The sequence below is a fragment of the Lepisma saccharinum genome, chromosome 4 (genome assembly GCF_977018435.1).
Source record: "Lepisma saccharinum chromosome 4, izLepSacc3.1, whole genome shotgun sequence".
Taxonomy (NCBI): domain Eukaryota; kingdom Metazoa; phylum Arthropoda; class Insecta; order Zygentoma; family Lepismatidae; genus Lepisma; species Lepisma saccharinum.
Genome location: NC_139232.1, coordinates 81,534,789 through 81,547,166, shown reverse-complemented (window position 1 = coordinate 81,547,166; position 12,378 = coordinate 81,534,789). Strand labels below are relative to the sequence as shown.

Genomic DNA, 12,378 nt, shown 5'->3' with positions numbered 1-12,378 from the left:
GGCAGAGACAGACGTTTGGGTGCATACCTTGATCTGGTCTCCAGTTTCTCCCGCCTAAAATGTATTGCAAACCAGAATGTGTATAACATTAGAAATTATGTCATTTGGGGTAGTGAAAACCAGAAAATTATGAATTATTTGTATCAAATCATGTTTTACTAGTTATTGTTTCTTACAGGCGCCAGTTTGATAATGTGAAAAGAGTTTTTAAAACAGTTGAAGAGTTGCCTGGATTAGTGGTTCAGAATATACAGACAAATTTTCTTCTTCCAGAAGATCTTGCAAAGTAAGTACTTTTTTGTGTTCTGAGTACCAATTAATCTGTCCTATCCTTGGTATTAGTAAAGGAAGATGATGGACTTTCCTCTCAGAGTGAAAGTTAATTTCTCCAATTTGATCTTCTATTTGTTTTTGTATTCGGAAAACTCTTGTGAAGTTACTTCTTGCCTTGCATATATGGACAGCTCAGCCAATGATGGCATAACCCAAAAGAAACTGGGACGAAGTTGAATTTTGACATTTAGATCTCATGAGGAGGAGCATTTCCACAAAGATTTCTCCACCCTACATCCCCTCCCCTTCTTCCAAAGATCAAAATTGCATGTTTTCTGAAATTTCAGTACATTTTTTAAAAAAATCTGATTGATCAGTGAATACAACACTACATAGATACACTCTATACATAAGTGTGTAACTTCATAAGCTGATAGTTTATGAATGGATAATAAATTGCACATGTCAAAAAAAGGGGCTGATAATTTTTTACTAGGGATTGGCAACACTGACAAAGCTGCGGGTGCACGGAAGCATGCTTTAATATTCTGTGCCTGCAACAGAGGTATATTTCTCAGTGTGGAGGTGCGTATGTGTGAGTAGCAGGAAGTTGAAATGGCTGCTGTAATAGAATATCCCGCCAAGTGCGAGGTGAGGTTGGTGATTAGATTTCTCAACAAAAAAGGACTTGAGTGCAGCTGACATTCATCGGGAATTGTGTGCCATTTACGGACCAACAGTAATGAGTGAAGGAAAGGTAAGACAATGGTGCCATGCTTTTCGGGAAGGACGTTCAAATGTTCATGATGACGACCAGAGCAGCAGGCCTAGTGTTCAGACAGACGACCGTGTGCAACGTGTTGATGAGAATGTGCGATCCAATCGCCATTTCACTATTACTGATCTAGGCAAGGAGTTTCCTGAAGTGTCTGATGTAATGGACAATCTGGATTATCGCAAACTGTGTGCGAGGTGGGTCCAAAAAATGTTGAGGAACAGTCACAAACATGAAAGAATTAAATGAGCACGTGCTTTTTTGGCCTGCTGAGAGAAGGATGGGGATGACTTGTTTTCTCACATAGTGACTGGAGACAAAACCTGGATATCGTACGTCACTGCTGAGTCAAAGCAGCAATCCATGCAATGGTGTCACTCCGGTTCACCGAAACTGAAGAAATTCAAACAAACACCATCACATCGCAAAATCGTGGGAACCGTGTTTTGGAACCAAAAAGGTGTAATCCTCGTGGAATTCCTGGAACCGGGACGAACCATCACAGCAGATATGTATTGCCAAACACTGTCTAATCTGCGACGTGCCATTCAAAACTGGCAAAGAGGAATGTTACGGTCTGGAATTCTGCTTATTCATGACAACACCCACCCACACACAGCTGACCATAATGTTGCGACAATTCAAAAATTCCGATGGGAACTTTTTAATCACCCACCATACAGTCCTGATCTTGTCGCAAGTGATTACTTTCTGTTCCTTCACCTCAAGAAGTGGCTTGCTTTGCAACGTTTCGGTGATAGTAAAGTTCTCAAGACATCAGTTCTCGACTGGCTGAGATCCCATGCGGCAGATTTCTACGCAGAGGGTCTACGTAAACTTGTTCCATGGTATGCACTTGTATAGCATCAAAATAAAATTTTTCTCGCTTGATTTTATTCTCTGTAATAACCAATCGGCCCTTTTTTTTTGTTGACATGCCCCTCGTACTATCAATGTCAATTCACCAAAAGTGATGGGACAAATCAAGGGGCTGTATTTTGAACATATCTGCTGCCTCACTAGGCTAGTGTGGAGGATGGGATACTTCGAAAAATTCAAATTATAAAAGGGATGGAGTGATATCTCATTTGATGGCCATGTAATTTCAAGTAACTTTTATGGGAAATATTTTACGGTTTGCGTCAGGGTTTTCAAATAGATGCCCAAAAACTAACCTTTAGCATACGATTTGACTACCACATGTATACCCATTGAGGACAGATGGTCGATATTTCGACCAGCAGTGCACAGCAGCAATTAATGTGCCATTTCTTGAAAGCTATACATGATATTTCAGTTATGTCTTTTTTCAAGTGAAGTCTGAAAAAATCCTTCGTTTTTATTTCCTTTGCCTTTGTTACCACCATATTATAATGGGATAGATTTCTAAAAGTGAGTCTTGTCGTGAAAACTACTGCATCGTTTTGAGAAATTTAAATTCTACAAGCAAGAATGAGTTAAGAGCAACATTTGAAGCAATGTGGTTGAGGGGGGGGCTGCTTTGCCCCGACCATGTGTTAGCACACAGCAGCAATTAACGCATCATTCTTGAAAACTATGCACATATTTCATTTCTGTCTTTTTTGTTCATTAGTTTATGTGTACTCGAATTACAAAATAATACATCCGTTGTTACTATTATTAACAAGCACCGTTTGAAAAAGCCCTTTGTTTCCTTTTTGTTTCTATGGGATAAATTGAAGATAAAAGGCTGCAACTCCTCAACCACTGCATCTTTTTGAGCAATTTAAATTCTAAATGTAAGCATGAGTAAAAAGCAACCTTTTAAGTAACATCCAACAAATAAGGGTCCAGGGGGAAAGTGGAGGCAAGGGCCCAATATTCAAAATTTTTCATAATTACGAACCCAGAAATTTCCATATTTTTTTTTCCCTCGAAGTTGCAGCATGTGCATTACATATCCTCATAGAGTAGTCTTTTGTCGTGTTCCCCTTCAAATTTGGTCCATCCAACATCCATAGGGCTGACACTAAAAGTGAAATTCCGGACATTGTTCCAAAGCTGGCAACACTGCCTCTTCATATAATGTTATTATTTTTTACCCAAGAAGTATCAGTTTTATATCAACAAAATTGCACGGTTCTAGGAATGTACCACTGCTACATACTACATTTTTCATTCACTTTGATTTAATCTTTCTTGTTTAACATTAATTATTGGGAGGCACAATGTTTAAATTTTACCTCCGCTAAATGCCCTGTCTTTAAGACAGAAAACCAAACCAAGTTCATCTGTCTACGACAATTAGTTCTCGAGTTACAATATTTTCTTTGTATTTCGCAGCAAGTTTGAAAAGCATGTACTTGAAAAGGCAAAAGTCAGGCTTATATTTGAGTGGATCTCAAAAACTACTTCTTTCTCATTCTCATCTTATTATTATAATTTTTAACAGGCTAAGAGTGTATTGTAAATGCTTCATTCATTTCTAAGTGCTTAAACAGTCATTCATTGGGACTAGAAAATTGAAAAGAACTGATATCAAGTATGTTTAAAAAAGGTATTGTGTAAAAATTATCGCTCGTAATTATAGTTTTTGTTGCTTTTCGTTGTTCTTGTTATTTTCTATTGTACATTCCAATGTAAAATGGCAAATGATGTATTTGGAATCCTTTGTTAAATAAATAAATAAATACACACACACACACACACACACACACACACACACACACACACACACACACACACACACACACACACACACACACACACACACACACACACACACACACACACACACACACACACACACACACACACACACACACACACACACACACACACACACACACACACACACACACACACACACACACACACACACACACACACACACACACACACACACACACACACACACACACACACACACACACACACACACACACACACACACACACACACACACACACACACACACACACACACACACACACACACACACACACACACACACACACACACACACACACACACACACACACACACACACACACACACACACACACACACACACACACACACACACACACACACACACACACACACACACACACACACACACACACACACACACACACACACACACACACACACACACACACACACACACACACACACACACACACACACACACACACACACACACACACACACACACACACACACACACACACACACACACACACACACACACACACACACACACACACAGAGATATATCAGTTTGTACAAATTTAAATATGCATAGAAATCAGTTTTAACCCACCTAATCAAATGTTTCGTGCAAATTATACAAATTATGCATTGTTGTCAGGATAATTTGACTGCAAGATCAGTGAAATTCAGATCTATACTTTCCTTGTAGATACCACTGATATTTTGTATATAATTAAATATACGTATAATACTGTTAACTGCATTTCCAACACTCAATTTAGATAACCTTTTATTGTATTTATTTATTGCATTATTTTTCCAGGAAATATGGTGCTGTTGTTTTTATGGGCTGCATGAGGTTTGAAACCAGCAAAAGGAAACTACAGTTTCTGACATTTTCAGACCTTTTCCATTGTGCACAAGTGATGATGTCATCATGGACGTGTCGAGAAGGAGGACCAGAAGCCGATGATACAGATCTGGATCGTGAATTTCTTCTCGATTTACGTGAACTCAGGATCCTCCTTGACAAGGAGAAAGAACACAAACAGTTAAGAATTTTCCTTTCATTACATTAAATGTACACTGTTTTTCGTTAGTAGTCCATGTGCCTTTTGGTTGACATATTTCAATACAGCATTTCTTCGAATGTAAAATGTCATCGAATGCAAAGTGCACCTTAATTATCATTTGTCTTTGAGGGAAAATAAAGAAACTTCCAATTTAAGGTGTACAGACCATTAATACGAGGGTCACTATTTATATTTTGAGCCTAACAATGAAAAAACAGGAATTTGGCATTGAAAACTGCTTTATTGTTTTTCGAAGTATTCTCCTTTATGGTCAATATACTTTTGCATTCGTTCGAACCATTTGTCAAAGCAGTTTTTCCAATCTTCTTGAGACACGTCCATAATATTGTTTTTGAACGCATCAACGGCGTCTTCCGCCGACGAAAATCATTGTCCAGGCAATTTATTCTTGACATTCGGGAACAAGAAGAAGTCATTGGGTGCCAAATCAGGACTGTACGGCGGATGACCCATCAATTCGATTTTTTGACTGTTCATAAAGTCGGTTGTTAGACGAGATGTGTGACAGCTGGCATTGTCTTGATGAAGAATGATCCGACGGCATTTGTTTGTTTTCCGTATTTGACCGAAGACCTCTGGCAAACAAATTGTTGTGTACCATTCAGAGTTGACCGTTCTACGTTCCTCTAAAGGCACAGTTGCCACATGACCAGTTTTCCCGACAAAACAGGCGACCATTTGTTTCGATGTGCTTCGAGCGCGAACAACTTTTGTTGGATTGGGTTCATCTTGAAACACCCATACAGTCGACTGCTGTTTACGTTCCGGCTCATATGCATATATCCATGATTCGTCACCTGTTACAATCTTATATACGTCTTTTGAATCACCACGATTGTATTTATTGAGCATTTGTTTGCACCAATTGAGGCGAGCGTCTTTTTGAGTTTTTGTCAAATTGTGTGGGATCCAACAAGAACATACCTTTCTCACAGCTAAATGATCATGTAATATTTTATATATGCTGGTGGAACTAATGCCTATGGTTGCCTCAATCTCACAGTATGTCACATGACGATCTTGCAGTATTATGTTTTGCACAGCATCAATGTTTTCTTGAACAACAACTGATTTTGGACGACCTTCGCAAATCTCGTCGGTGAGGGAATGGCGGCCACGATTAAATTCGTTATACCAGCGTTTCACAGTGGCAAAGGATGGGGCTTCATCGCCAAATGTGGAAGTAAGTTGATCGATGCACTCTTGTCTTGATAATCCACGTCGAAAATCGTAAAAAATCATCGCACGAAAATGTTCACGAGTTAATTCTATTTTATTGTAGTCGCACAATCTCCAAGGCAACATAAACAACATAAATGAAGCTATTGACAAAACATTTGAAGTATGTTATGGTCAATAATGCCAGATGATTCCGTGCAAACTTCAAATCGCGCCTAACTTCAATCAGTGTTGCCAAGGCTCAAAATATAAATAGTGACCCTCGTACTGGTAATTTATTAGAACAATTCTGTAGTAAATAACTGCTGTAATTGACCTCTCTGACGACGAATGAACACTTCACTGACAGTAAATCATCGACCAGCTTCTCGGTTTCCAAATTCCTCGGCACACAAAATAACTTTATGTTTAAATGCTGCATCATATGAGTGTCTTCTGTTTCCGTTTAATGTGCACTTTTCAGAAGCTGACTCACTGACCACCTCTTTACTACAAAGAGCACAATTATAAATCTCCTTTCTTTATTTCCCTTTGTACTTCACTGTTGTAAGAAATTTAAAGGGAAGAAAATTTCGTTAAGGGTGATTTTGGTAAAACATAAAGGAAGGAACTTGATTACTGAAATTAGCAAATATCCATTCTATATTACACTAATGCTGTGGTATGGCTATACATATATACAGGGTGCCATTTTAATGGTGCCCACGATCCACAGAAACATATAGAGGACATAAAAACAAACAGGTTTTCTCCGTAACATTTTTCTTGTTGGTCCGATGTTTAGGTGCTACAGTCATTTAAAAAAAGCCCATTTTGCTGCTTGAACACAACATTTGATTGCATCTGTGACGTCATTTCCTGCAGCGAGACAGTGCATGGTAGTGTTGCAAGGAACATGCAAATTTTGTGAAAAAAGACAGACTACCAACCACATTATGAGCTGTAAAAGGAAGATAGGAACGCGTCCAGTGGACCAAAAATCCAGGGTAACACGCCCTACCAGCCAGAAGCCCAGCAGTGATCCCAGGTGAAGGAGGAAGTGAACCAACAATACAAAAAATGGTAATAAAACAATGTATTCAAAAGGAAGTGGTAATATCGGATTTTGTCTCTTAGCCTACATGTCAAATATCATCATCAACAACAAATTTCATTGGACTTACAACTTACATCTGGCTGTTTACTTCCAGCTACATGTCAAATACTTGCAAATCTTGTTGCAAAGTTGATATCTACAGGTTTGTAAATCCATTTATCCTGATACATGCATTCTGGTGCTGATAATGGAAGCATCCGAGGTTCATGTTATGTTATGGTTACATAACATACAACCACTGTAACAACCTAATCATGAATCAACAGCGAATCTACTGCCGTGTTCACAGTCGCAAACTATTACATGTGTATCCGGTTCGTAGATAAACACAGTCGTTGGAGAGCTTTTTTACTACTACTTATATCCCTGTATTTTCAACCACTTTTGTCCCTTGCTGCATAATGCTCAGAATATACATTACATTATGTTACCTTCAAAATTTTGAGTTCTTTCATTTTCATTTTGTCAACTGTTCAGTGTGTCGCAGACAACCAGTATCACAAGGATGAAGTGCATAGACTAAACTGTAGATGCCAGCTTTGCAACAAGATTTGCAAATATTTGACTTATAGGCTGAGACCAAATTTAATATTACCACTTCCTTTTGAATATGTTGTTCTGCCATTTTTTGTGTCATTAGTTCACTTCCCGTTGGGATACTGATCATGTTTTCTTGCTTTGTCTTACAGTACATAATATGCCTGGTTATAGCTATGTTATTTTTCACAGAATATGTGTGTTCCTGGCACATCCCGCCCTGCTTCATGACAGAAAATGATGTCACAAATGCACTCAAATGTTGTGTTGGGTAGCCAGCATTCTGGCGGCAAAACAGTTTTTTTTGGAATGACTGTAATGCCAAAACGATGCATCGAGAAAAATGTTTCTCTGAAAAGTTGTTTGTTTTGATGTCCTCTATATGTTTCTGTGGTCAGTGGGCTCCATTAAAATGACACGCTGTATACTCAGATCCAAGATGCCATCGAATGCAAGGCACACCTAAATTTTCAACATCCAAAAACTGAAAGAAAGGTGTGCGTTAGATTCGAAGAAATATGGTAATATTTGCAGTTTAGAATTGTCATATTTCAATAATAAATATATGCAGTTCTTTTCATCATTTTTCAAGCTTATGAAAAAGAATACAAAATATGTACACTTTTGTGCATTATAGAGGGTGGTCCATATAGGTGTCAAAACATGTACAGGTGGGGAAACATGGATTAAATGTCCTGATATGTGATATAAAAGGGGGGAAAACATATTAGGATATGCTACCAACATGCTGACCATATTGAAGGTGCCGTGTTGGAGTCAACTTCTCCTCTCCCCTAAAGGTTAAATAACAATATTGTTGTGAATGGGAGTTCTGTATTTGAATTGAACACTTGTAAGATTAACATATACATTTTGACATACGATGTTTTACTACATGGTTATGTTTTGTTGGTGCATAGTTCAGATGAAGTTTCATAGCAAAGTTGGTGTCCCTGATACTCATAGGTGCTTCTTTATAGAGCAAAGGAGATATGGTCTTGATAAATTTATTGTGAACTAGTTTGATACATGTACAATGAAAACCCAATTTTATGTTCCCAGATTTCATGTATTCCCGTATTATGGTCCCAACATAGCAAAATGTTATAAAATTTTCCTCGGTTTTAAATTTTACTCCATTTTATTTTTTTTTCAGGTAAGTCCCCTGAAAAACATAAAATCGAGGTTCCACTGTATATGTTTTTTATCTGTTGAAACTTTAGCTTATTATCTTTCAAATCATATGTCTTGTATAACTGATTGATAATGTTCTATTTAAAACAGTTTAGTGTGTCAAAAGTTGAAACCACAATTACTGGAACGACCATATCAGGAATTGGAGGCAAACTTCAGAGTGTATTCGCGGGCCCTGATAGGTGTGGCATGTGGTCTGCACCGTGGAAGAGAGTTGAAGTTGTTCTTTGTTGAACTGGTGGAAAGGTGCGTGGAACCATGGAGGCAAGGCTCATGGAGTCACACAGACTTACGAAACTTCCTCACAGCTTATTCACAAGCAGCCCTTGAAATGGATGTGCTAAGGTAATTCTTGAAATGCCATGGTATTGTATCGTTACATACAGGGTAGAATTAACATAAGCCTTTAGCAGATGCAAATTTATTTTATACTTTTAGCCTCTTTGGATGAGAGGTTTGCAATTGCACACTTTTCAAATGTTCAGCAATGAGAAATCATTGGAAGGCAACTATTTAGAGTATTTAGTGGTTAAATAGTTGTGGTTCTATGATTATTGTTATTTGAAAAGTCACGCAATCGAGATTTGAAGGTACTTAACTTTTAAACAAAAAGTGATAAAGACATGAACGTTGCACTATTATAGTCTTTGTGGATGTTTTTTAAATATTAAACAAGAAAATGATTCTCTACAGTATGAGGGAAAAGCTACTAAGGTGAAAGAAATTTTTTGTACGAAGTAAAGAAAAACATGGATAAAACAAGAACAAGACATGCAAGAGTCATTATTGTTTAATATATGTGCTAACAATAATATGAAATTCCACTGGGAATTCCTGGTGAATGTGGCAAGCATCCCGTACAAATGTACCTAGCAGGAACACATCTAGTACGGATGTGTCTAGTGAGTCTTTCCCCTAGTATTAGGATTGTTTGCAAAAATAGCCACAAACACAGGAAAGAGAAGACTTCTGATTGGCAAGCTGAGTAATTAGGCAAAGTTAACAAACTGGCAAATACTGAGGATTTCAGAGATTGAGATATGTGTGCAAACAGAAATGCTGTCTGTGCTGTTGCTGGCTGTAACTGAACTTTGAAGGTAAGATTACAGGCTAAGTTCAGTGTTTCGAATGTTAGATTTCTCCATTTTTATTAAAGATTAGATTGGGTTATCATGTAGACTAAGATTAACCTCTTGGTGCCCAAGTATCTCGATCGAGATACCTTGTTATGCTCTTAGTTTTTACGTTATAATGTCCCTATTTTTGGCTGGAAATGTGATTTTCTTCTTTCATATTATTGTTAGCACATATATTAAACAATAATGACTCTTGCACGTCTTGTTCTTCCATAAAAAGGTTGGAAAATGGCGGCTTCCTTTGAAACTGAGTCAGTGGCGCATAGACATGTCTTTTGGGGGTACAAGTCATGTTCTATTGATCATATGATAATAGTGCATTATTTTTCTTTTTCCAAACATGCCTGCAATCATTTTCATGTGTATTTTCACAATGTCCAGGAGCGGAGGGGGAAGGGGCATTTTTCTTCAGAAATTTTGAAATTTTCCAGTTCCTCCCCTCCCCCTGCATTCATTTATACACTCAATGTGCAAAAATTTTATATAGTCCGATTTTATGGTTTATTCCGCGTATAACGGTACTTTATTCGTCTCAAGGTAACTGCGCATTTTGCTGAATGGCTCAGTGGCGTACAGACATATCATTTTGGGGTTACAAGTCGTGTTGTATTGTTCATATCATAATACTGCAATTATTGTCTTGTTCATAACACTCCAGCGATTATTTCCATGTGTATTTTTACAATGTCCTGTACTTTTTTGTCGGGTCGGAGGGGCGAAACCCCCAATTCTTGGATTATCCAGTTCCTCCCCTCCCCTCCCTCGATATATACACCGAATGTGCATACATATTATATAGTCCGAATCTATGGTTCATTCCGCGTATAACGATGTATTATTCGTCTGTCTACAGCAACTAGGCTCCAATCTACAGTAATTTTTATAAAACTCTGTTACAGGGAAGCTGATGTGAAGGCTACGTGGGAGCGATACATGTGTGTTGTTTCAAGCTGCCTGCTCAGAATGTATCACCCATGAAGATATTTCGAAGTATTAAAAACTACTGAATGCTAAGACTTATTGCATCAGTGCAATGCATCTTGTGAGTACAAAAGAAGAAAAGAGCTACGGTTTTGTGCTGTGTGAACATATAGTTATTTCTTGTTTGTAGGTACACTGTTTCATTACTTTTTGTAACTTTTGTACATTCTGTATGTTCATTGTCAAAACTTAGTGCACTCATATGATCTGATAAAATATGCAATACCAAAGAACAGATAAATAGTAATGTTCTATCAGTTGCTGTAAAAAATAATTGATGTACATGCTAGTTGTATATTTATGTATCATTAAACTATTACTTAAAAAATGCTATGGTAAAAGATTTATTTATATAGAAATGATCCACTTTCACAAAAAAGTGGGATTGCACCCTCAAGTGTAAACCGTGATGTCAAACAAAATTGCCTCCCCGATGGTGCAGTGGTTGAGTCGTCGCCTTGTAATCAAGAGGTCCCAGGTTCGATACCCAGTGGAGGCACATAGTGGTTTGGATCCCACTTTAAACTGTAGGTCCAGTCTCAATTAGCCTTACTGTGCATAAAGTGGACTTAAAGCACCAACTCAAAACCATGATGCCAAATAATATTCCTGTATTGTTAGCATTCTAAATTCTGTTGATATTTATAAATATCTATCTGGATTATATGTTTTGAAGCTTAACAAACAAAACTCTCACAATGTTAAGGTACCACAATTCAATTTGTGTATAGGAACTTTAAAATACATTGCTTTTCACATTTGAGTTGTCTGTCGAGAGGCGGCTGGCATGCCAGGCAGTGAGAGTGCATCTGCCAGCATTTAGACTCATAATTGTAAGCTGACCTTGGCACTGGATGCAACAGTGCTTCAGTATCCAGATACATGCTGTCCAGTTTGCACATGTTTGTGAAGCGTTAAGGTGTTAACAAATGTTTTAGATGGTTTTGTTTTACTTTACGTATGACTGGTACTTTCCTTCAGTCTAATAATGCCATGCTACACATACAACTTGAAACAACAGATTTTTATGTAAAAATTTTCAGCAAAAAATGCAGGCTCGACCAGGACTCGAACTCGGGTCTCTGGCATACCGTGCCATTGCTTTAACCGCTGAGCTACTGAGCCGTTGCGGTAGCACTGGCAGAGACGATTCCACGCAGGTAAAACAGCGATACTGAAAGATCAGGTGAGGCCAGGCCGGCTCGGTAGCTCAGCGGTTAGAGCAATGGCACGGTATGCCAGAGACCCAGGTTGGAGTCCTGGTCAAGCCTGCATTTTTTGCTGAAAATTTCTACGTAGTACAACTCCTGTGTGTGCCTAATCTACAACAGATTTTTATGTACGACACTCACGTCATTACACATTCTTGTAGGGAAGTTAGAAGGTGTTTTGCAGCAGAATTTCCAGATGTTTCTGTACCATGCAGAGACTGTGTTT

General features: G+C 38.1%; 1 protein-coding gene across 6 annotated transcripts in view; it reads left to right on the top strand.

Annotated features, from left to right (window-relative positions):
* The window catches only part of Fibp (acidic fibroblast growth factor intracellular-binding protein), a 79,639-nt gene extending 68,390 nt beyond the window's left edge, over window positions 1–11,249 (top strand). For all 6 annotated transcript variants that reach the window (XM_083121760.1, XM_083121758.1, XM_083121755.1 and 3 more), the window contains exons 5-8: window positions 179–286; window positions 4,548–4,775; window positions 8,915–9,169; window positions 10,860–11,249. In XM_083121760.1, coding sequence (XP_082977886.1) covers window positions 179–286; window positions 4,548–4,775; window positions 8,915–9,169; window positions 10,860–10,938 — 670 coding nt within the window. In that variant the 3' untranslated portion in view covers window positions 10,939–11,249. The remainder of the gene's footprint in view (window positions 1–178; window positions 287–4,547; window positions 4,776–8,914; window positions 9,170–10,859) is intronic.
* The last annotated feature ends 1,129 nt before the right edge of the window (window positions 11,250–12,378 follow it).